The sequence below is a fragment of the Sus scrofa genome, chromosome 7 (genome assembly GCF_054392235.1).
Source record: "Sus scrofa isolate SSC_HxYL_T2T_F1_AM1 chromosome 7, Sscrofa_HxYL_maternal_Yorkshire_Landrace_v2.0, whole genome shotgun sequence".
NCBI classification, from domain to species: domain Eukaryota; kingdom Metazoa; phylum Chordata; class Mammalia; order Artiodactyla; family Suidae; genus Sus; species Sus scrofa.
In genome coordinates this window covers 103,971,632-103,996,480 of record NC_139389.1, presented here as the reverse complement: position 1 = coordinate 103,996,480, position 24,849 = coordinate 103,971,632, and the positions used below count along the sequence as shown (strand labels likewise).

The following is a 24,849-nucleotide window of genomic DNA, read 5'->3' as shown; positions in this document are numbered from 1 at the left end:
CTGGCCCATCACTTCTGTGTCCCCAACCCCCACTCCTCCTGTCATCTCTGACTCCTCTGGCTGACCTCTTTGACTGCCCAGAAAACAGCTGCCATCTTTTTTTTTTTTTTTTTTTTTTTGTCTTTTGTCTTTTGTCCTTTTAGGGCCGCACCCTGGCATAGGGAGGTTCCCAGGCTAGGGGTCTAATCGGAGCTATAGCTGCTGGCCTACGTCACAGCCACAGCAACGCCAGATCTGAGCTCTGTCTGCAACCTACACCACAGCTCACGGCAATGCCGGATCCTTAACCCACTGAGCGAGGCCAGGGATCGAACCTGAAACCTCACGGTTCCTAGTAAGATTCGCTTCCACTGCGCCACAACGGGGACTCCCACAGCTGCCATCTTTAAGGCCCATTTCTCTGACTGCAGCTGCCACCTGTCCCACCACTGGGATTGCTCAGGGCAGGCTCCTCCGCCCTCCCTCTTTCCTGGGCCAGTAAAGCCCAGGCAGGGGCAGGTGGTCCCCCAGCAGCCAGCAGGAAGGGGGGTGCTTCTCCATCCTTGAGAAGCCATGACAGAGTCAGACGAGGAGCAGCAGATGGGGAAGCGCTCTTGGTAGAGCGGACACAAACAGACCCCAAGAGATGAAAAGATACAGAGCGTGAGGGAAAACCGCTGCAGGGAAAGAAAAAGCAGAGAGTGAAAACCAATAAAAGTGCAATAAATACTAAAACCAGAAAGGCCTGAAGAGAAACCATCCAGAGAGCAGTGGAGTGAGGTCAGAGGGGAGGAGTGGGGGTGGAGGGGCGGGGGTGGTCGGCATTTGTGGGGCTGGAAGCCGGAGGAATGGTGTAACAGACATCTCTCAGGAAGGGTCACTCACCCCCCAAGCTGTTGGGCTTACTGGCTGCAGCAAGCAGGATCTATTTAAAACACCCCAGGCATTTTGCCTCGTTCAGATTCCCTGCCCAGAAAAAGCTGGAGTCAAAGGCTTAGGGAACCATTCCAGCCTCAGGACCCTGCACGGACCACAGGGCTGGGGCTGTGAAGAGGGCTGCCCGGTCTGGGACTCACCCACCGTCCCTGCACACGCGAGCTGCCAGGCCACTCCACCCCCAGCATGTGGATGGCCGTCCTGAAGGTTGCTTGTGTTAGCCACTGCCACGGGGACACGCTCAACGGCTTCCTTCGTTCTGTCTTCAAGCTTGTCAGAAAGCAGATGCTGCTCACATGTGACAGCTGCTCGAAAGGGATGCTCAAAGGGAGCTCCATGCCCGGTGGGAATACCCTTAACGATGCCTGGAGAGGCCTTGGGTGATGAGATTACAGGGAGACAAAGTAGAGAGCATGAAAGGACATCAAGGATAAAATGGCCCTAGGGAAGCCATAGGGGACTCGAATTGGAAAACATCTTTCCCTGGGCTGTGCATCGTTGGGGAAGCTCTGATCTGGAGAAGACCCGAGTCCTCATCTGCCTGGCACAGAACATAAAATTAGGTGGCGGCTGGGAGAAGTGGCCCGGAAAGCATCCACGCAGGCTTTGTTTTCCCAGCTGAGAGACGATGGGTCTGAGAGGATCATTCTTCCCTGGCTCAAGGCTGAACAGAAGTCCTCTGCTCTGCACGAGATTCACCTGCTTGAAAAACTTAGTGTATGAAGCAAATCTTGGCATTCCCATCATGGCTCAGTGGTTGACGAATTTGACTAGGAACCATGAGGTTGCGGGTTCGATCCCTGGCCTTGCTCGGTGGGTTAAGGATCTGGCGTTGATGTGAGCTGTGGGGTAGGTCCCAGACGAGGCTTGGATTGGGCGTTGCTGCGGCTCTGGTGTAGGCTGGTGCTTACAGCTCTGAATGGACCCCTGGCCTGGGGACCTCCATATGCCACGGGTACAGCCCTAGAAAAGACAAAAAGACAAACAAACCAAACAAATAAGTCAAATCTTGCCTGCCAGCAAAACTGCCTTTTCAAAATAAATAAATTCAAGGTCAATCCTGTGTTGAAAGAGAGAGATGGCTTCTGAAGGTGAATAATCATGCCAGTTTGTGTTTGTAATTTTGGAGTTTTGAATGTCTGGTTTCAGTGGCCATGGGGGCTTGGAGAGGGCTCTCTAGAGATCCACCTGTAGTTGCCTTTAGGTTGCAATCAAACACTACTTTTTTTTTCTTTTTTTCTTTTTAGGGTCACACGTGCAGCATAGAGAAGTTTCTGGGCTAGGGGTCAAATCAGAACTGCAGCTGCTGGCCTACACGACAGCCACGGAAATGCTGGATCCAAGCCACATCTGCAACCTACACCACAGCTTGCGAACCTGCATCCTCACAGACACTATGCTGGGTTCTCAACCTGCTGAGCCACAACGGGAACGCTGTCCATCAGTACTTTAAAATAAACACAAAGCTTCAGCAGGTAGGTAGGTGTGTTGCAGGGGCGGCTGCTAAAGATGCAAGAATTTGAAAAAAACATTTTATTATGGAAATTTTCCAATATATATTAAAAACCCAGCCTCGGAGTTCCTGTTGTGTCTCAGGGGTTAACGAATCCGACTAGGAACCATGAGGTTGTGGGTTCAATCCCTGGCCTCGCTCAGTGGGTCAAGGATCCGGCATTGCCGTGAGCTGTGGTATAGGTCGAAGACTCGGCGACTCAGCTCGGATCCCAAGTTGCTGTGGCTCTGGCATAGGCTGGCAGCTACAGCTCCGATTTGACCCCTTGCCTGGGAACCTCCATATGCCGCGGGAGCGGCTCAAAAGAAGGTAAAACAAAACAAAAAAACCCAGCCTCAACAAGTATCAACTCATGGCCAATCCTATGAGAAACATGGACTTTGGAGCCTGATGATACAGATACAGAGTATGAACTTCACGGTACACATACAGGATTGGTCCTCCTGAGGCCGTGGGATCCAAGTTTCTACACGAATGCCCTAGAGCCTAGAATATGAGGAGAAGGGCAGAGAAGTAACCAGGGACTTCACAAAACCAAAAATAAACTGCACAAACTATTGCCTTTGGAATGGATAAGCAATGAGGTCCTGCTCTCTAGCACTGGGAACTATATCGCATCACTTACGATGGAGCCTGAGGGAGGATAATGAGAGAAAAAGAATGTATATGTGTATGTGTGACTGGGTCACTTTGCTGTACAGTAGAAAATTGACAGAACACGGGAAACCAGCTATAATGGAAAAAATAAAATCATTTAAAAACCCCCACAAAACTACATACATGCATATTATGCCCCTGTCTTTCTCTGAGGGCTGCACAGTGCACAAGCGATAGTGACAGTGGTCAGCATCAGAGAGGGAGGCCTGGGGAGGAGAGCTCCCTTTCATTATAGATTTGAAAACAAATTTTGTACATAGTACCTATTTTTTAAAATGACTTTTGCTTTTTAGGGCTGCACCTGCAACATATGGAAGTTCTCAGGCTAGGGGTCCAATCGGAGCCGTAGCTGCTGGCCTCCACCACAGCCACAGCCACACGGGATCTGAGCCGTGTCTGCAACCTAGACCGTAGCATGTGGCAACTCCAGATCCTTAACCCACTGAGCGAGGCCAGGGATCAAACCCCTATCCTCAGGGATACTAGTCAGATTTATTACTGCTGAGCCACGACAGAAACTCCTTACTACCTGTTTTTAAAAGTAACTTGTTAAAAAAACCCCATGAGGAGTTTCCATTGTGGTGCAGTGGAAATGAATCTGACGAGTATCCATGAGGGTGTGAGTTCAAACCCTGGCCTCCCTCAGTGTGGCTGTGAGCTGTGGTGTAGGTCACAGATAAGGCTCAGATCTGGAGTGTCTGTGGTTGTGGCTGTGGCCGGCAGCTGCAGCTCTGATCTGACCCCTAGCCTGGGAAAGCCCATATGCTGCGGGGTTCTGTCCTAAAAAGCAAAAAAACGAAACAAAAAAAACCACCAGGAGGAGTTCCCACTTTGGCACAGTGGGTTAAGGACACAGTGCTGCTCAGAGTCAATCCCTGGGCTGGGAACTTGCATATGTGGCAGGTGTGGCCAAAAAAGGAAAAACAAAACCAAAACACCACGAAGCTTTTCTGTACCCATAGGTGTGACAAGAGGGCAAACTGCCTGGACTCAGGCCATCGAATCTTGCCATGTTTTGACCTGCATTTGCTGGGTTACAGTAATCTGCTCAGCCAGATGCTGAGCAATCTCCCACCCCCCCATGATGAAACATACCATCAGGTCCATGTTTCATGTCATATAAAAACCCCAGCCTTTAATGATTCCATGGGTGTATACATTTGCCAAAATTCACTCAGCTGTATTTTTAAGATCTGTACCCTTTATTATATTTATTGTACACTTTATTATCTGGCATTTCAATAAACTCTTATTAACAGCGACAAAGATCCCAGCCTTGTGCACAAATACACCAGAGAATTACCATTTGGGGGTTTACTGGGTTGGTGGTTCAAAGAAGACTGTTGCTTTGAGAAAACAACACGGTGCGGACTTTTTGCAAAAACTTGCTCCTTGGAAACTACCCCCATAGCATGTGCTTTTGGTTAAGCATTCCATGGCTGAAACGCAACTCTATGCTAAAATGCCGAGAGGATGAGGCAAAACCTTGGCCAAGGTCAAGCTCTGCTGATGGTTTGAGAGGGGAATGGCAGCCAACTCTCTGCACTTGTATAACATTTAAAAAAGAAAACTAACCCCAAGTCATCGTCTGTTCCTTTTCTGAGCCAACTTTAGTCTTGCTCATGGCATCCAAGAACTCGGAGGAAGCCATATGTGCTACACATCAGGCCTCCCAAACCTCCAGGGCCAAACAGACAAGCTCTCCATGAAAAAGAACTAAGCCAGCCGACCCAGGCTCCAGTTGGCTCTACGGGATATAACAAAAGACATCAACATCTTAGGTGAAGTTAGGGACCATCTAGGAGAGGGCAGAGAAATAGACTGTAGCCTCCCTTTTGGCGATGCGGGCATTTATTTCCAGAACAACAAAAACAACGACGACGACAACGAAATCACCCAAGTTTGACAGAAAACGAGGGCTCATGTCACATCTACAAAGCGATTCCTGCGAAAAGAGCTTCAAGTTTAGCACACTGGGTACAAATCTGTGCTACACAAAGAAAAGCCAATCCAGCAAACCTCTTCGGGATTGAAACTAAGCCCAAGGATGGACTGGAAAATGTATTTTCTGCCAGGTCACAGGGAATGAATATATAGAGGGAAAAATGTCTCTTGGCAGCTTGTAAAATACAAACTTTATATTTTGCACATCTGTCTTGCTGGTGGCCAGGCAAAGGCAAGCAGGACAGAAGCAGGACAGAGTCCCAGGCAAATCAGAGCTATTGAAGGGCAGGCCCCTGTACCAGTGCCTCACGTCCTAGGGCTCAGAGTCGGAAAACAATGTGTTCACACCGTGGATCCTCAAATTTTCTAAGGCAGTTCTGACAACATAAAATAAGAGAGACTATTTTTAACTTATTGGTTTAATGTTTTCCTTTTAAACCACCCAACTCGATTCAATCCTCTATGGCCTAGCCTTAATCTCTCCTATCTAAAATGAGAAACACTCCCCCCTACCCGACATTCTCCATTTACAACACTTGGCAAACTTGCCTCATTTCTATTCTATGCTTATCTCTTATGAAACGTTACAACACTGGCGATGCAGGTGAAGGTGGATTTCTTTTCTTTCTTTATGGTTAAATAGGGAACTGAAGAGAAATGGGAGTTCCCGAAGGCCACACGCAGTACAGCTCTGGTGAGGGGTGTGTTTTGACCTCGGGTGGAACCGCAGATGGAGGGAGCAGGCGTCCCCCAGTCAACGAGGCCAGGAGGACACGGTGTGGCATCCTGCTTCCCTCCTTCTCCCCGTGCCCAGTCTCCACCCCCAGGGCTGGGGATGGGGTGCCTCCACGAAGCAGGAGGTACGTGACACCCAAGGGAAAGCACCACACAAAGACATAGTGGGATGTATTACAGGATGCTGTACCAGCAGGCACCACACATCTAATTCAGATTCCTAAGTTCATAGGTACAGAAAGGAACCCAGAAAAGTTAGGTGACTGGGGAGTTCGCCTTGCGGCTCAGCAGTAACAAACCCGACTAGGATCCATGAGGGTGTGGGTTTTATCCCTGGCCTCGCTCAGTGGGTTAAGGATCTGGGGTTGCGTGAGCTGCGGTGTAGGTTGCAGATGCAGTGTGAATCTGGCATTGCTGTGGCTGTGGTGTAGGCCAGCAGCTACAGCTCTGATTCAACCCCTAGCCTGGGAACTTCCATAGGTGTGATCCTAAAAAAAAAAAAGACAAAACAAAACACGACATTAGGTGATTGGTCCAAAAACACCCAGCTGATGGCCAGAACCAGAACCCAGGTCCCCAACCCACACCTCTGATCCTCCAACACACTACACGGCTGAATTTAGTAAAAAGCAAAATGTAAATAAAGTCCATGGCCTACATCCCCATCATCCCCACCAACCCAATAAATGTACCTACTTTAAAACTACTCATGGATTCCCGCCATGGTGCAAAGGTTAACGAATCCGACTAGGAACCATGAGGTTGCGGGTTCGATCCCTGGCCGTGCTTGATCAGTGGGTTAAGGATCCGACGTTGCCGTGAGCTGTGGTGTAGGTCGCAGGCACGGCTCAGATCTGGTGTGGCTGTGGTGTAGGCCGGTGGCTACGGCTCTGATTCGACCCCTAGCCTGGGAACCTCCATATGCCGCAGGAGCAACCCTAGAAAAGGCAAAAAGACAAAAAAACAAAACAAACACAAAACCACTTGTGTCTCAGTCTCCCCTTTCTTTTCAGCCCCATTAGCTTACTAAGCTCACATTTCAGATTCTTATCCAATACTTACTAGATGCCCTGGTGGCCTGGGTAGTCAGAACCCCAGCTCTGCCCAGCACGCTGCAGCCTGACGAGGAAGGTCCTGGGGAAGCAGGAGAAGAAACTAAGCAGCCTCTCCACCTCAGGGGGATCTGGACCACACATCGTGCTTATAATAACGCTGACTATCAACGCAGCAGCTCTTGAAGCTCATGCCGGCAGAAAGGCCACAGGCTACTCATCCAGCAAGAGAGGAAAATTCAAGAATTAATAACAAGGAAAATGCGAGGAGAGCAGATGCTCTGGGTTCAGTCTGGAAGGGATGCGACCAACTATCTCCATTCAGGCAGAGCAGAGAAGGACCGCTGAAGGCAGCGTGTACATCCTGAGGGGAACAACCCAGGATGTGTGAACTAGGTAGGTCCTCGGACAGTCCCTCATGCTATGCACAGAAAGTCAGGGTTGTCTTTTTCTTTCAGTTTTTTTTTTTTTTTTTTTTTTTTTTTTTTTTTTGTCTTTTTAGAGCCATAGCCGTGGCATATGGCTAGGGGTCCACTTGGAGGGAGCTGAAGCTGCCAGCCTATGCCAGAGCCACAGCAACATGGGATCTGAGCCAAATCTGCAACCTATGCTATAGCTCACGGCAGTGCCAGATCCTTAATTCACTGAGCGAGGGCAGGGATCAAACCCCCAACCTCATGGTTCCTAGTTGGATTCGTTAACCACTGAGCCACGATGGGAACTCCATGGGTTTTTTTGTTTTTTGTTTTGGCCCCACTGCAGCGCAGGGAAGTTCCCATGCCATGGATCAAATCTGAGCCACGGCGGCAACCTATGCCACAGCCTCGGCGATGCCAGATCCTAACCCATGGACTGAACCCATCATGCCACAGAGATGGCACTGGATCCTTAATCCACTGCACCACTGTGGGGACTCCGGACTTCCCCCATGACTAGCTATTTGGTCCAGTACCCACAGTGTCTGGGACTCCAACAACCAGGTCTGGCCACAGACGAAGCAGGTACAAGGGAAAAACAGTTTAACGTACTTCCCTTCTTCCCAAATAACATGATGCCAGTTAAGCAAGGACGTTGTGCCGCAGGCAAAGGCATGTCCCCGGGAGTGTGGGTGGAACTGGTGCTTTTGAACAAGTGGAATGTTGGGCTGCGTGTCAGCCCTGCTCCATCATCTGACGCAAACCTGCCCCAGGACTGGGGACGGGCAGAAGGTATTAGGCTCCAGCATGCGGGGGCAATTTGGTGAATACCTGAAAAGTACAGCTGAATTCCAAAACAAAAGTATTTTGAGGATTATGTACTATTTTTATGTTACTCGGATCAAGAATGAACCAAAGAAGAAGTTCCCTTTGTGGCTCAGTGGTGACGAGCCCGACTAGGATCCATGAGGATGTGGGTTCAATCCCTGGCTTTGCTCAGTGGGTTAAGGATCTGGCATTGCTGTGAGCTGCAGGGTAGGTCAAAGACGTGGCTTGGATCCCGAGTTGCTGTGGTGTAGGCTGGCAGCTGTAGCTCCTCCAATTCAACCCCTAGCAACTTCCATGTGCCCCACGTGCAGCCCTAAAAGCAAAAAAAAAAAAAGTTAACCAAAGGATAGTCACTCTTACACCCCCTCATAGCTTATCTCATCCAAGAAAAGCTGATTCTCCCTGTATTCCTGAGGGATGAGGTGTCTCTTAATGACCACGTCAACAACAGAAAGGACAAAGAGACCAGAAAGAAGGACCCGTTTAGAAGATTAAATAATTAGCAAACTAGCAAACACAGAAACTAGGATACCCCTCATAAGGATGGGACATCATGAAGCAGAGCAAAAAGGAAACAAAGATAAAATGAATGAATGAATGCGAGGCAAGGCAGCAGAGAATCTCAATTACAGTCCAATGTTAGGGCCCCAAGCGAACCAGTACAATAAGAAGCTGAACAAAAAGCCCTTTCTGCCTGCTAGGTTCCTAGGGGTCTAAAATGAGGGATTAAAATGGCCTGCTTTCAACAGAACTCATTTTGTCGTCTGATCTCTGTCTGTGACATGGATAAGAAAAAGTAACTTACGGCGCACTCTCAAGAGGCAACGAAGCCCTGAGCCTTGTGCCCTGTTCACTTCAGGATGGCAAGTCACTGATTGTGTGTCTATCAGGGGAGGGCAAAAAAAAGGTCCGTAACTTGTATTTTAAAATAAAAATTTTTATTTTTAATTCCAATGTTTTTACTTTTTTATTTTAAAATAAACAATAGTTCCAAAGAGCGCTGCTGCGAGGGAGCAATGAGGCAGTAAGGGAGGAGGAGGAAGGAGGCCGAGCCTGCTGCCACGGTCATGACCAACACATTCACAGGGGCCTGTGCTGCGACACTCTTCTCCCTCTGCTACTCAGAAGGAGGCTCAGCGAACACACAACACATGTGAAAGGGTCAACACGAAGCCTTCTCTTCACAGAAACTGCTAAAAGGCGATATCGGCTTGCACTGCCTCCGGGAATGGGACTCCCCCTCCTTGCAATCCAATTTCTAGGCTTCTATCCCAAATAAGTTATCAAAGATAGAATCAAAGATGTATGAAAAAGAGTTCACCCCAACATCACCGATATTAACAAAGGATCTGAAATACCCAAAATTTTCAACAGTGTGGGAATGCATAATTAAAGGAACGTAGGGAGTTCCTGTCGTGGCTCAGCGGTTAACGAACCCGACTAATGAATCCGTGAGTTCTCGGGTTTGATCCCTAGCCTCGCTCAGTGGGTTAAGGATCCGGCGTTGCCGTGAGCTATGGTATAGGTCGAAGACGAGGCTCAGATCCAGTGTTGCTGCGGGGCCGTGGCGTAGGCTGGCAGTTGCAGCTCTGATCCAAACCCCAGCCTGGGAACTTCCCTGTGCCTAGGGTGTGGCCCTAAAAAAAGGAAGGTAGAGTTACTGGAAATCTATTTTCAAATATTTAAAGACCCAAGAAATTATGTGTGATACCATGTTAAATGGGAAAAAACAGGATACCACGCTGTATATATGACTCCAAACTTTGTTTAAATATTACATACATTAGATGCAGTTTAAGTACAAAAAGAAATTCATAAAACATACCAGCAGCGATTAGCTTTGTTCTACATGGAGGGAAGAAGGACTTTTATTCTCTCTTTAGATTCGTCTCTAACAAGCATGCACATTACTTTTATATCAGAAAAAGAAATTTTATTTTAAAATAGGCTTACCCTAAAATAACTCATTTGAGATAGCAATTGCCAGTCTTAGAGAAAAGCTGCTCAAGAAAACAAAGATTCAAATCTATACAGTAACTCTTCTCAAGAGGATGAGAAATCACGTATGCCACAGTCCAGATTTCTTCTCTATCTTGGCTGCTGGCTCGAGTTACTAAGCTTTGCAGGGAGTTCTACCAGAGAACATTCGTGCTTCCCACAGCAACCACAGCACCTCAAACACCTCTTACGTGTTTCTCACCCTAGTATGAGGATCACAGGGAAGGAGAAAGGAAGAGCCCTACTCTCGTTTCAAAGGAAGGCATTTTTCTTATAAAGCTATCAAAATGACTGAAAATCAGATACACACAATCAGAAACTTAAGTCATGAGTTTTGTTCAGGTACCCTGTATAAAAAAGCCCCTTGTTGCAAGAATGGATATACAAGGAGAGCTACGCGCGCCCCCTTGTGGCCATTCTGACCATTACCAGCCAGCCATCTCCACAGTTCTCCCTGGGCTCCACGTGAGGCACCCGCTCCATAACCACACAGGGCGTTGAACATACCACCCCCAGTGTGGCCGGCACTACTCCTTTTCTAGTTTAGTCCCCAGAAATACTTGTTTGAGGACATGTGGGAATGAAGGGGCAGAGGAACAAAATGCAGGATGTGCAGGTACTCTGGGCTGCTGGTGACGAGGAACCTGGGGCGGGGGGACGTCTGTGCACACGTACCACGAGCGCATCAGGGACCAATAGGATAAAGATCCCCTTCCCCAAGGATATTGCTAATTTTATAAAATTATGAAGAAAAAAGTTTTACATTTACCATCTGTGAACTTTGTGCTTAGAAGTTTTATTTATCAATGTTAGAGCAACCATCACCAACTCAGGCACAATTCCGAAAAGAGAGCTCTTGTTGGATTCTGGCCATAAAAGTCTTTTTGAAGCTTGTGAAGATCTTGTAAGGTAAGAAAGTTTTCCAAATCGTTTAAAAAAAATACTAAACACTAGTAAATTGATTTCATGCTCAAAGTGGTGGCCTCCCATGTGAAAGGACGAAACACCGCCGTTTTGAACATTGAAAGGTATTCCTTAATCTCAGGGCATGAGGGGGCGTGAGGGGAGGAGGAGAAATACCCTCACTGCAACCTGACCAAACAACCCTGGGGGGGAATTAAGAGCTTAAAAGAGGTCAGTGTTGCAAATCTGATGGAAGACAGACCACTGATGGGATGTGGTACGGATTCTGAGAAGAGATAATCTTCCTCTCAGAAGGGGATTAGGCTAAAAGCCTTGCAGTTCCGGGCAGGAGGATTGCAAACGAGCAGCCGACGAAGAGCAGGAAAGGGAAAGCTGAGCAAATTATCCCAGGTCTTTCGGGAGAAGGTGCTTGTGCTTCTCTCTGCCCCACCCAAGTCGAAGGCCTCTTTCCAGAAAAGGATTCCCTCCAGCGTTAGGGTGGGAGCGTGTGGCAGGAAGTAGCTGCTTTGGTCCCGAATGTGTACAGGGGAGCATTTTCAAGCACATAACAGAAACACCAGCAACCTACACGGGCTGGATCCCAACCAGGTGAGGTGTGGGAGGGCATTAAGCCAAAGGATTTCTAACTAGGGGCTTCAACTGGGAAAGTCCATCGGACGCCTGCACACCCCCAATTTCTGAAAGAACGTTTTCCCCCTCCTAGCCTGATGGCATTGAAATATGTGATGGCTCCTGTTGGAGATAAAACCAACCCGCTGGCCTGGGAAGAAAAGTGTTAAAAACCTAAGAGTCTTGACAAGACACACCAGGGAGAGTCTTTCACTGTCATCTGCACAGGGGAAGCAGAAGGAGAGTACAATGAAGGACAAGCCCCCCACTTGTCCACAAAAAGAAAGTAAGAGAGTGGAAAAAAGATTTCACCCTGCCCACCTACAATTCAAAACCATAAGCTCCCCCAGAAGCATCCTGGGATCAATACCGGTTAGTATTGTGAGTTGTGTCACCAGGCTTTGACCAGGACATTAAAAGGGGAAGAGGTGACTTTTCACCCTTGGCTCCAGTTGCCCAGCCGTCCTAACCTGGGAGGGAAGAAGCGATCACGACAGCTTGATGGGAAGGTCTTCCCCGTACTTGCGGAGCAGCTTCTGATGGTTGTGGTCCACCGACCACTGCTGCGGCAGGTGCCTGGGCTGCATGGAGTCCAGGAAGTGCTGCCGCCAGCGGCTCTCCAGCTGCATGAGGGAGCGCAGCCCGCCCTGGCTGTGGCACTGCACCACCTTCAGCCCGTGAGGAACGTAGTTTTCATTGGAAATCCTGCCAAGACACAAAGTACGAGGGGCTGAGGGAAACAAGCACAGGACAGTCCCACAGTGGCTCCCAGTGCTGTGGGCCAGCGGGCTTCCCCAGAGGTATACGGAGAGGGTGCTGGACTCCCAAAGGGCTAGATACTGTGATGCTTTTTTTTTTTTTTTTTTTGTCTTTTTGCTATTTCTTTGGGCCGCTCCCGCGGCATATGGAGGTTCCCAGGCTAGGGGTCGAATCAGAGCTGTAGCCACTGGCCTACGCCAGAGCCACAGCAACGCTGGATCCAAGCCGTGTCTGCAACCTACACCACAGCTCACGGCAACGCCGGATCGTTAACCCACTGAGCAAGGGCAGGGACCGAACCCGCAACCTCATGATTCCTAGTCGGATTCGTTAACCACTGCGCCACGACGGGAACTCCTGTGATGCTTTTTAAAACATCCTCTTTCCCGTATCTGCCCTTTTAATGAGAGCTTGGGCGTACCGCACACAGTCCAACAAAAGGCAGCTGGGGATCCTGAGCTGTACGTGTGGGAAGGCCACTGCATAATGCCCAGCCCCACTAGAGGGCGCCACTGTCTGAAGGATGAGGATTGCTGATCTTTACTGTGGGGTTACTCAGTTACCGGCTCAGCCTCCTTTTAAGTTACTCATTCTGAACCATTCTCAGTATTTACATGAGCTGTTCGATCAGCCCACGTGTTTCAGGTGTTCAGCACGGTGTAATGCCTGAATGCAATATGAAGATGGTATATTTCGTTGGTAGCTTCTCGTAAAAAGAATGCCAAACAATATCCACGAGACATGTTTTGGTCACAATGAAATGCTACCCTGGTTGCCTGGCTGCACAGCTAGTGCTGTTTAATGAGAAGATGAATCCCTGCCTCCTTTCTAACTAAGATACCATGGAAACAGTCATGAGCTCCTGTAAGTAAAGGTTACCTCCTGTGGACTCAGTTCCTCTCCCTGTATCCACCACCCCCCGTCTAAATTCTCCACCCCAAGACCGCTCCCGGTCTAGCCGTGTTGCCTCTGGGCATTGGTGGGCATTTTCTTTCTTTCTTTTTTTTTTTTTTTTTTTTTTTTTTTTTTGCTTTTTAGGGCTACACCTGCGGCATATGGAGGTTCCCAGGCTAGGGGTCTAAACGGAGCTACAGCCACTGGCCTACACCACAGCCACAGTCACGGCAATGCCAGAGCCGAGCCGCATGTGACCTACACCACAGCTCACAGCAACACTGAATCCTTAACCCACTGAGCAAGGCCAGGGATCGAACCTGAAACCTCATGGTTCCTAGTTGGATTTGTTTTCCGCTGCGCCATGACGGAAATTTTTTTTTTTTTTTTTTTTTTGGCCTTTTAGGCATTTTCTTATTTAGCCCAGATCCTACTAACTTGCCTAACTTTCCCCAAATAGCTGTTCTTCTCAGTCCCAAACATCCACACCCAGCACCTTTCCATCCAAATCAGGACGATGAATTTGTTAGAAAGGTCTGTCACTGAAAGGGAAAGTTGAGCTGTGTTGGGTTTTTGTTTTGTGTGTGTGTGTGTGTGTGTGTCTTTTTAAGGCCGCACCCTCAGCATATGGAGGTTCCCAGGCTAGGGGTCTAATCGGAGATATAGCTGCCGGCCTACACCACGGCCACAGCAACGCGGGATCCAGGCTGTGTCTGCAACCTACAACACAGCTCACGGCAACGCCGGGTCATCAACCCACTGAGCAAGGCCAGGGATTGAACCCGAAACCTCATGATTCCTAGTCGGATTCATTAACCACTGAGCCACGACGGGAATTCCCAAAGTTGAACTGTTTTAAGAAATACATTTGGGAACTGCTTAAAGGAGTCCGTCTCATTAATTTCTAATAGGACCTTAGCAAGTTACTTAACTTTAACCTCAGGGTACCTAATATAAAACTTGGAAAATAGTTATAAGGATAAAACTCAATAGTAATTGTTTTAAACTTTGAAAGATTTAAAAAATACAGGATAGGCGTTTCTGCTGTGGTACAGTGGGTGAATGATCCCACCCGGCCAGGGGCGAAGGGTTAAGGATCAGGCGTTGCTGCAGCTGTGGCAGGTGTAGGCCGCAGTTGTGGCTCAGATTCAATCCCTGGCCTGGGAACTTTCGTATGCCACAGGTATGGCCGAAAAAGGAAAAATACACACACACACACATACATACATACATAAAAATAAAGGATACAATGTTAGCAGTTACTAGTAAGAAATCTAAATACTATCTCACAGGATTGCTATAAGAAATAATTAAGGCAATTTATATAATGTTTATTAACTTGGTTAGATTAGGATATCTATAAAAATTTGTTCAATAAATATTTGCTGCTATAATTAAATTTGTGAGGGGTTTTGTTTGTGTATTTGTTTTATTTATTTATTTATTTTTGTCTTTTTAGGGCCGCACCCGTGGCATATGGAGGTCCCAGGCTAGGGATCCAATGGGAGCTGTAGCCACTCACCTATGCCACAGCCACAGCCACGTCAGATCCAAGCTGCATCTGCAACCTACACCATAGCTCAAGCAACGCTGGATCCTTAACCTGCTGGGTGAGGCCAGGGATCCAACCCGCAACCTCATGGATGCTGGTCGGGTTTGTTAACTGCTAAGCCATGATAGGAACTCCCTGTTGTTTGTTTGTTTGTTTGTTTTAGCCACACTTGCAGCATGCAGTTTCTGGGCCAGGGATCAAACCTGAGTCACAGCAGTGACCATACCCGATCTTTAACCCACTGAGCCATGAGGGAACTCTGGTTTTTTTGTAATTTTTTTTTTTTTTTTGATAAAAAAACACTATAGGCAACCAGTATCACTATCAGGACTCACAAACTTAGTTCAATTATTTCAACCCCTAGTTCCACTGAAAGAAGTGGCAAGTTGGGAAGCAAAACCATAGCAGGTAGCCCAGAGTTTTTACCATCTGGGCCGTGTACCCATTCATTCCTCAGGACCATAAAATCTCATTGAGGAGCACTGAATCAAATGATATGAACTCAACCATGTACTCACTGGGAAGGAGTGAGAAAGCAGGGAAGGAAAAAAGGTAAAAAGCACATTAAATAGCAACTGCAATTCCAGCCAACATTTCATTCAGTAGGCCAATACCCCCGAGTGCAGGTGGGACAGGAAAAATGACTCTATTTGTCTCAATTCCTACAGACCTGGAGGAGGGAAGAGCTGCTAAAGCACATGCGTGGTACTTCCAAGGCAACTCCAGAGACTGGAGGGCATTTTTGACTCTTATTTTCATCTTATGTGCTGACCTAAGGATTTCCTTCTGCATAGAATATATAAGGCACAGGAGTGTCCATCGTGGCACAGTGGTTAACGAATCCGACTAGGAACCATGAGGTTGCGGGTTTCAATCCCTGGCCTTGCTCAGTGGGTTAAGGATCCGGCGTTGTGGTGTAGGTTGGAGATACAGCTTGGATCCCGCGCTGCTGTGGCTGTGGTGTAGGCCAGTGGCTACAGCTCCGATTTGACCCCTAGCCTGGGAACCTCCATATGCCGCGGGAGCGGCCATAGAAATGGCAAAAATACAAAAAAAAAAAAAAAAAAAAAAAATGTATACAGCACAACGCCACTGCATCTGAACTCTCCTGCTAATCATGAAAATGGCTGGACACAAGTACATGACCTGAAAGGGTCAAGGACAGAGGGCACGTCTCCCGTGGAAGGTGCATTAGCAAAGAGAATGTTCTATCCCACCCACAAGGTATCTTAAGCCACAGAGACCGAATGGGATTCACCCGAGACAGTGCCTTGGCACCAGACGACCAATGCCCCCCGCCAGCAAGTGTCCTCACTGAGTGGTTGGGACTAAGTCGCCGCGCTGGTCCTCGAACCCCTCTGTAGAAGTGGAGGCCATACCTGGTCTCCAGGCTGGCAGCCTCCTGAAGCATCTGCTCCGTGACCGCGTGTGTGTGATAAAACTCTCTGAGGGCCTGCAGCAGCTCCTCCTTGCGGTGGGCAGGCAGGCTCTCGGCGGTGAGCAGCGCCCTGGCCCCAGAGCGCACCTGCCGCCGCTCGGGATCCTCCAGCAGACGCAAGCCCTCCTCGGAGCCAATGGGGGCCTGGAACTCCCTGGCCAGCTGCTGCTTCAGGTGGTTGTCATGGTAGTTGGAGATGGCATGGCAGGAGGTGCAGAGCAGCAGCACATCGTGGGAGTTGTGGTCCTTCATCTCGATGGGGAAGTGCTTCCGGTACTCGTGCGGGATCACGTTCTTCCTAAACGGGCACACACGGGAGGCGGCGCCCGTTAGCACAGGGCAGAGGATGGACGTGGGGCTGGCAGGCCGCCTCTGGGATCCTGATCTGGGGCCTCAACGCGACCGAGGAACCTTGGGCCCCACAACCCAACAGCGATGACAGAGAGGCCATACTACCCATCCTGCTCTCGGCCCACCCACCTACGGGCCTGAGGGTCCCCTCGCCTTGAAGTGAGTGCAGACCACCGGCTGGTGGACTTCCCGGGGGGCCAGGTAGGGAGGCTAATAATGACCTTCGAGAAGCTGTTCTCCTTTCCTTCATGAGCAAAAGGGGTAAGCTGTTACCGAGAAGTATTTCATTCCAGAAACTAAGAACTGGCTCAGGAGGGGCAGGAGCCACTACAGCAAGGCCAGGTGGTGTCAAAGCTCTTGGGGACCCTGGGACGCAACCTGGGGACCAGTTTCTCAGCCAAAAACTCAACCAAGCCTGCCGAGGGCTATGCACGTGGCTTGAAGGGCAATTTCCACCAAAGGCAGGCGACAGGGGGGCCCTGCCCCCCACTCACCGAATGTACGAGTCCTTCTTGCCACACACCACGCACAGGTTCTCTTTAACCATCAAGTAGTAGTCTCCCGGGGACTCGGGTCTCCCCGCAGGTTCAAACTGTAGCTTGACCACAAAAGGGTCTTCGCTCACCAGCTCTTAAAAGGGAAGAAGCAGTGTTTAGCATATGACTGGCCACCTCTCTCCCCAGAGAAGAAGCAGCCCCTCAACTCTTTCCTGCAGTGTCCTGGCAGAGAGCCCTAATTCTGGGTTTTGAACAGTCCCTCCCACGCGTCCCTCGGTCTCTCGGCCTCCTTCTCTCCATCCCTCTCCCTAATCTCACGCCCACTCCAGCCAGTGCCCCCATGCACCTAATTAGAGATTAGATATGACAGTTGACTCTCAAACCTCCAATGCCTTTGTCCAGGTACCACTGAGCTTTTCTTCGATCACAAGTGCAGAGGGGCTGTCCATCAGGAGCGTGGAGAAAGCAGTTATCATAGAGGGGTGACTTTCTGTGGGGAAGGGAGAGATCAATCTTAAAACTGGAAACTTACAACGGATAACTAGCAAGCTATCAGCTGCCCTTCCGTGTTCTCTTCTGAGCGACCCAAGCTATCTTCCACACTAAAACATTACATTTCAGCGGGGGCGGTCCACAGGGCAAGAAACCATGTTTATTCCTCTGTCTGCACTGGGCTAGGAAAGGGAAATTAAAAGGAACGGGTTCTTAGTATTCGTTTTTACATGTAGAGATTGGGACATTAGGGAGTGAGTTGGGTAGTGTTTACACAGTTCTACGATGAAGGCAGAGCACCAAGGAACAGGAACGGAGCACCAAGAAAACCTCCCTATAATCATGGGTTTAAACAAAGTAAATTAAAACTAAAGAACTTCACACTAAAGTAATGAGTGCTGCATGGATTTATTTCTGGCTCATATGTAAGAGTTGCCTCAATTTAATCATCCAATTCCCAAAGGCACTTTCCTTCAGGGACCAAACTTCCCCTCCAAAGTACTTATTAGTCATCTTTCTGCAATAGAGGCATCAGCTGCACAGGAAAATCCTCACTGGCTAGAGAATAATATCGGCTTAGAGCTGGATGCTATTCTAAACAGTCAAATACTAAGTGAACAAGAAATCAGATGATGTGTGGAGTTCCCGTCATGGCGCAGTGGTTAACGAATATGACTAGGAACCATGAGATTGCAGGTTCGATCCCTGGCCTTGCTCAGCGGGTTAAGGATCCGGCATTGCCATGAGCTGTGGTGTGGGTCGCAGACGCGGCTCGGACCCTGTGTTGCTGTGGCTCTGGTGTAGGCCGGTGGCTACAGCTCCGATTAGACCCCTAGCCTGGGAACCTCCATGTGCCACGGGAGCGGCTCAAGAAAAGGCGAAAAGACAAAAAAAAAAAAAAAAAAAAAAAAAAAAGAAAAGAAATCAGATGATGTGTTTCTCCTGCAAAATATGGGACACTTCACGTTACTTTCACAGCTATCCTGAAGCCAGCAAGGAGTAACAATTATATCCTCATTTATAACCGAAGAAGTACAGGTCTAAGGTCACATTAAGGTCAGTGACAAAGCTAGTTTAATCTCTCCTCATTTCCACTCCAACTGCCCCAAAATAAAAAAGTAGAAGAGCAAAAGGAAAAAACAGACAAATAAATTCAAGGATACCTTCAAATGTCTTTGCAGGAAAGAGAAAATAAAATTAATCACTAGAGAGCTTCTGCTACCCTACGTTACCACAGGAGCCTTTTCCCCAGACCCAGGTGAGACATCACAACTTTTGTTAGAGGCTGGGCCTCCGATTCGACTAGACAAGGAACAAGTCAGGTACCTGGCAGAATAGCCCACTCCCAGGGGCTTTCTTTTATGTTTTCTGGGGTCTCTCCCTTGGTGGGTGCCGGGCATCGCTCCATCGGTCTTGGACTTCTTGTTTCTTGGCTTCTGCGGAGCTTCTGCTGCTTCCCCGTGAACCTCTTCTCCCGATCTGCTAATCCCTTTGCTTCGGAATGGCACGTCCACCACATCCTGGCATTTCTCCAAGACTTTTCGCCAGCCGATGCGGTCATTGTTTTCTTCTGGAGTTGAATTCCTAGAGAAAGGGTATCCAAGAAGACGGAGAAAGAGAGCCACTGAAATCTGGGCGTCCCTGGCAGCGTAAATGACCTGAAGAGAAAAGTCAGAGATCAGTGGGATCTGGAAGGCAAGCCAGAGGGAGCCACTGCAACGTCAATCAATCACAAAGACAGAGACAACCTGCAGGTTCTAATTGGAGATGCTGGCACCAGGTACTTCTTAAAATCTTTGTATTATGAAAAAGTGCAAACTATGCAAAAATAAATTGAATAGTATAATGTTCCCTAAGTTTAGAGTAAAACAGCTAAGATAAAAGCTTACTCTAAAGGCTCAAAATTCCTAATCTGTATGAATCAGCAAAGTTTCTTTCTGCGACCAAACTTGCTGGACAGATTTTTCTCAAGTTCAGGGTAGGGTAGGGCAGTTACCACAGGTCTGACAACTGGTACATGAATTTCACTTTGGAAATGGTTGTCATCTAGAACAATGGAAACCAAGATTCATTAAGAGGCCTGTGTGACTACTGATCAGAAATGAACCACTGTACTTAATAATAATATGATTTGTAAAACAAAGAAAACAAATGGTTTCAAACACCGATCTCAAGTCAAAAGTCACAAGGGCCCATTTCTGGAATTTAGGTGTTTAATAATGGTGAGTCATTCTCCCAAGCAACTGGTCACAAGCAAGCTGGTCATAAATACAAGTAATCAAAACTATAATTAATAGCTTTTCCCAGAGTTCCCATCATGGCTCAGCAGAAAGGAATCTGACTAGTATCCATGAGACTGAGTTTCGATCCTTGGCCTTGCTCAGTGGGTTAACGATCCGGTGTTGCCATGAGTTGTGGTGTAGGTCACAGGTGCAGCTTAGATCTGGCATTGCTGTGGCAGTGGTGTAGGCCGGCAGCCGTAGCTCCAAGTCAACCCCTGGCCTGGGAACCTCCATATGCCAAGGGTGCAGCCCTAAAAAGACAAAAAAAAAAAAGCTTTTCTCAACAAAGCGTGTGAGGACTTAAAAGTCTCTTTAATTCACCTTTAATATAATCAAGCCTAAATTTGATAGTAAATAACACTATTAGGTTGGTGGGGTGTTTTGTTTTGCTTTGCTTTTATAATAAGAAGAAAAAAAACCCTAGAATAATAGAAAAAATTTTTCCACCTAGACCCCACAATTTACATCTCTATCAGTAAGTTGTCTCCCACAGGAAAAGAGGGTGCTTGAATGCGAAGAGTTCAGAATGCTTTTTATTTTTAACAAATTGTTTTCAAATGAAAAGAAAATGAAGGCTGGAACAAATGGTGCTGGAACAATTAGATGTCCATATACAAAAGAATAAAGTTGGACCCCGACCTTACACCACACACAAAAATTAACTCAGGAACTCAAAATGTAAGAGCTAAAACTTAAGACTCTTAGAAGGAAAAAAAAAAAAGACTCTTAGAAGAAAACACAGGAGTAAATGTTCATGACCTTAGGTTAGTCAATGACTTCTTTCTGTTTATTTATTTTTACTTTTTTTTAGGGTCCCACTCAAGGCATATGGAGGTTCCCAGGCTAGGGGCTGAATTGGAGCTACAGGTGCCAGCCCACACCCAGACACAGCAATGCGGGGTCCAAGCTGTGTCTTCGACCTACACCACAGCTCACAGCAATGCCAGATCCTTAACCCAGTGATCAAGGTCAGGGGTCAACCCCACATATTCATGGATGCTAGTCAGATTAATTTCAGCTGAGCCACATGGGAACTCAATCAATGATTTCTTATATATGACACCAAAAGCATGAGCAATAAAAGAAAAAATAGATAACAGTATTTCATTGAAATTAAAAACTTCTATGCTTCAAATGATCCCATCAAGTAAGTGAAAAGACAATTTGCAGAAGGGGAAATAATATCTATAAATTTTATATCTGATAAGGGACTAGTATCCAGAATATATAAAGAATATATATATAGATAGATAGATCTTAAAATTCAAAAAAAATTTTTTTTTTTTTGTCTTTTTGCCATTTTGGGCTGCTCCCGCAGCATATGGAGGTTCCCAGGCTAGGGGTCCAATCGGAGCTGTAGCTACCGGCCTACACCACAGCCACAGCAATGCGGGATCCGAGCTGCGTCTGCAACCTACACCACAGCTCACGGCAACGCCAGATCCTTAACCCATTGAGCAAGGCCAGGGACCGAACCCACAACCTCATGGTTCCTAGTTGGATTCGTTAACCACTGAGCCACAACGAGAACTCCAAAATTCAATAATTTAAAAACAAATAACAGGAATTCCCAATGTGGCTCAGTGGTAACCAGCCCCACTAATATCCATGAGGAAGTGGGTTTGATCCCTGACCTTGCTCAGTGGGTTAAGGATCTGGATGTAGGATGTAGGTTGCACACATGGCTCGGATCCGGTGTTGCTGTGGCTGTGATGTAGGCCGGCAGCTACAGCTCCAATTTGACCCCTAGCCTGGGAACTTCTATATGCTGTGGGTGAAGCCCTAAAAAAGACAAAATAACAATAATAATAAAGACAAACAACCCAATTAAAATGTGAGCAAAGGATATGAATAGACATTTTTCCAAAGAACATATATAAACAGCTAATAAGCACATAAAAGATGCTCAGCATCATTGGATACCAGGGAACTAGAAAAAAAAACCCGCAAAGAAACAAGAGTTCCCACTGTGGTACAGGGGTTAAGGATCTGGTGTTGCCACAGCCACAGCAACACCAGATCTAAGCTGCATCTGTGACCTATGCTGCAGCTTGCTGCAACATTGGATCCTTGACCCACTGAGCGAGGCCAGGGATCGAACTCACAGTCTCACAGAGATGTCAGGTCCTTAACCTGCTGAGCCACAATGGGAACTCCAAAAAATAACATTTTTAAAAATGAGGAATGAGTAAGAGTCTTTGGAAATTCTGAATTCTCACAATAAAACAGATCACAAATTTGGTTTCAAATTTGGTAGCAATTAACTTTTTCTTTACTATGTTTTATTTTGAAAGTTTTCAAACCTACAGAAAAATTAAAAGAATGACAATGGACATTTACAACTGTCCACACTTTTAATCTCTTTATAAGACATACAACACAATACTTCTTCTCTCTTTTTTTTTTTTTTTTTGTCTTTTTGCCATCTCTAGGGCCACTTCTGTGGCATATGGAGGTTCCCAGGCTAGGGATCTAATCAGAGCAATACTTCTTTTTTGGCTCAACACATTTCAAAATAAGTTGCAGCTTTTATGATACTTTGGCTCTAAACATTTTAGTAGGCATCTTCTATGAACAAGGGCACTCTTCTACATAATGATGACAGCATTACCACACCCAAGAAATTTAACGTGGGCAGAATACAATACATAGGTGTATTCGAATGTCTTCAACTGTCTCAAAGATGACTTTTCCAGACAGTGCACGATTCAAGATTTTTAGTATAATTACAGAATTGTGCAAACATCACCACAATCAAGTTTAGAAATTTTCATCACACCGGTAAGAAACCTCATATCCTTCAGAAGTCGTCCCCTACTCCTCCCAGCCCAGGCAACCATTAAATTACTTTCTGTCTCTACAGATCTGCCTGTTTTGAATGTCTCATATAAATGGAATCCTACAATAAGTGATCTCTTGTGACTGGCTTCTTTTAACTTAATGTTTGCAAGATTGATTGCAGCACGAATCCTTTTATTGCTGAGTAATATTCCACTGTATGGTTATACCATATTTTACTTATTCATTCATCAGCTTATAGATTCATTTGGTGTTTGTTTGTTTTTTTGCTTTTTAGGGTGGCATATGGAAGTTCCCTGGCTAGGGGTCAAATGAGAACCATGCTGCCGGCCTATGCCACCATCACATCAATGCTGGATCCAAGCCACGTCTGCGACCTACATCACAGCTCATGGCAACATTGGATTCTTAACCCACTGAGCAAGGCCAGGGATCAAACTCTCATCCTGATGGATACCAGTTGGGTTCGCTACCGCTGAGCCACAAGGGGAACTTTCCATTTGGTGTTTTAATGTCTCCTTCATGAATATAAAGGGATAGCCAAGGATCTAAACATCTGAGAAAAATCTTTGATGTGAAAGACAACCACCAACACAGACTCTGAAAAACTTCTGGTTTCCAAAGGAGACAGGGTGGGAGGGGGAGGGATGGGCTGGGGATTTGGGATGGAAATGCTGTAAAACTGGGTTGTGATGATGGTTGAACAACTATCAATGTAATAAAATTCATTAAGTTCAAAGCCAAACAAGCAAAGAAACAAAAAAGACAATGACCAAATCAAACATTTACAATAAGTAACTCAGAGGAAAAAGAGGCAATGCAGGAAGAAGAAAACTTCAGAACTCTTTAAGACTCTATGGTAACAGAAGATACATCCATTAACCAAAAATACAAAGTTATTTTAAAAGGGAATACTTAGAAAAGACTAAGGAGCTCTTAGAACCTAATATGAGAGGAATAATTAAAAATTTGATTGAAATATTGAAAAATAAACGTGAGGAAATTTGCCAGATGGTAAAACAAAAAAATATAGAGATGGAAAAAAACGAAGAGAAACATTTTTCTAAGAAAATAGGAGTTCCCATCGTGGCGCAGTGGTTAACGAATCTGACTAAGAACCATGAGGTTGCAGGTTCGATCCCTGCCCTTGCTCAGTGGGTTAACGAACCAGCGTTACCGTGAGCTGTGGTGTAGGTTGCAGACGCGGCTCGGATCCTGCGTTGCTGTGGCTCTGGCGTAGGCTGGTGGCTACAGCTCCGATTTGACCCCTAGCCTGGGAACCTCCATATGCTGCGGGAGCGGCCCAAGAAATGGCAAAAAGACAAAAAAAAAAAAAAAAAAAAGAAAATAAGTGGATGGAGTTCCCATCGTGGCTTAGTGACTAACGAATCTGATTAGTATCCATAAGGTTGTGGGTTCAATCCCTGGCCTTGCTCAGTGGGTTAAGGATCCAGCGTTGTGAGCTGTGGTGTAGGTTGCAGACGCGGCTCGGATCCCGCGTTGCTGTGGCTCTGGCGTAGGCCAGCGGCTACAGCTCCGATTAGACCCCTAGCCTGGGAACCTCCATATGCCAAGGGAGAGGCCCTAGAAATGGCAAAAAGACAATAAAAAAGAAAAGAAAAAAAAGAAAATAAGAGGATTATTTCAGGGTATCCAATATCCAAATAATATGAATTCTAGAAACAAAAGAAAGGGAAATTTTTCATGAAATATTATGAGAATAAGCTCATGTCCCTGAGCTGAAAGACATGAGTTTCCAGACTAAAGGGGTCACTGAATTCTAAACTATAACGAAAAATGTCCCCCATAAATGCATATCACTATGAATTTTTAAAACCAGTAATAAAGAGAAGGTTTTTCAGAAATAAAAACAGGTCACGTTCTCAACATCAACACTGGAAGCCTAAAAGGAGCACTGTCTTCCAAGTTCTGAAGGAAAATGATTTCCACCCTAAAATGCTATCCTCAACCAAACTATCAATGAAGAGAGAAGAAAACCAGTATCTTTTCAGACATTCAGGGTGTCATAAATTAACTCTATGCTCCCTTTCTCAGGAAGTTATTATAAATATACTCCATCAAGGAGTTCCTGTCGTGGCTCAGTGGTTAACGAATCTGACTAGGAACCATGAGGTTTCGGGTTCAATCCCTGGCCTTGCTCAGTGGGTCAAGGATCCGGCGTTGCCGAGAGCTG

The 24,849-nt window shown here is 46.7% G+C and overlaps 1 protein-coding gene across 9 annotated transcripts in view; it reads right to left on the bottom strand.

Moving 5' to 3' along the window:
* EXD2 (exonuclease 3'-5' domain containing 2) overlaps positions 1 to 24,849 on the bottom strand; it is an 80,533-nt gene that overhangs the window by 10,273 nt on the left and 45,411 nt on the right. For 2 of the 9 annotated variants that reach the window (XM_001925091.8, XM_005666327.4), the window contains 5 exons: positions 18,901 to 19,232; positions 17,466 to 17,572; positions 17,080 to 17,215; positions 16,176 to 16,532; positions 8,982 to 12,296 (listed from right to left, as the gene is read on the bottom strand). In XM_001925091.8, the coding sequence (XP_001925126.7) occupies positions 12,080 to 12,296; positions 16,176 to 16,532; positions 17,080 to 17,215; positions 17,466 to 17,572; positions 18,901 to 19,232 (1,149 nt within the window). In that variant the 3' untranslated portion in view covers positions 8,982 to 12,079. Of the gene's footprint in view, positions 1 to 4,268; positions 6,512 to 6,826; positions 6,899 to 8,097; positions 8,374 to 8,981; positions 12,297 to 12,439; positions 13,448 to 15,875; positions 16,533 to 17,079; positions 17,216 to 17,465; positions 17,573 to 18,900; positions 19,233 to 24,849 lie in introns of those variants that run through there. The other 7 variants (XR_014811020.1, XR_014811019.1, XR_014811021.1 and 4 more) reach the window with 7 other exon arrangements.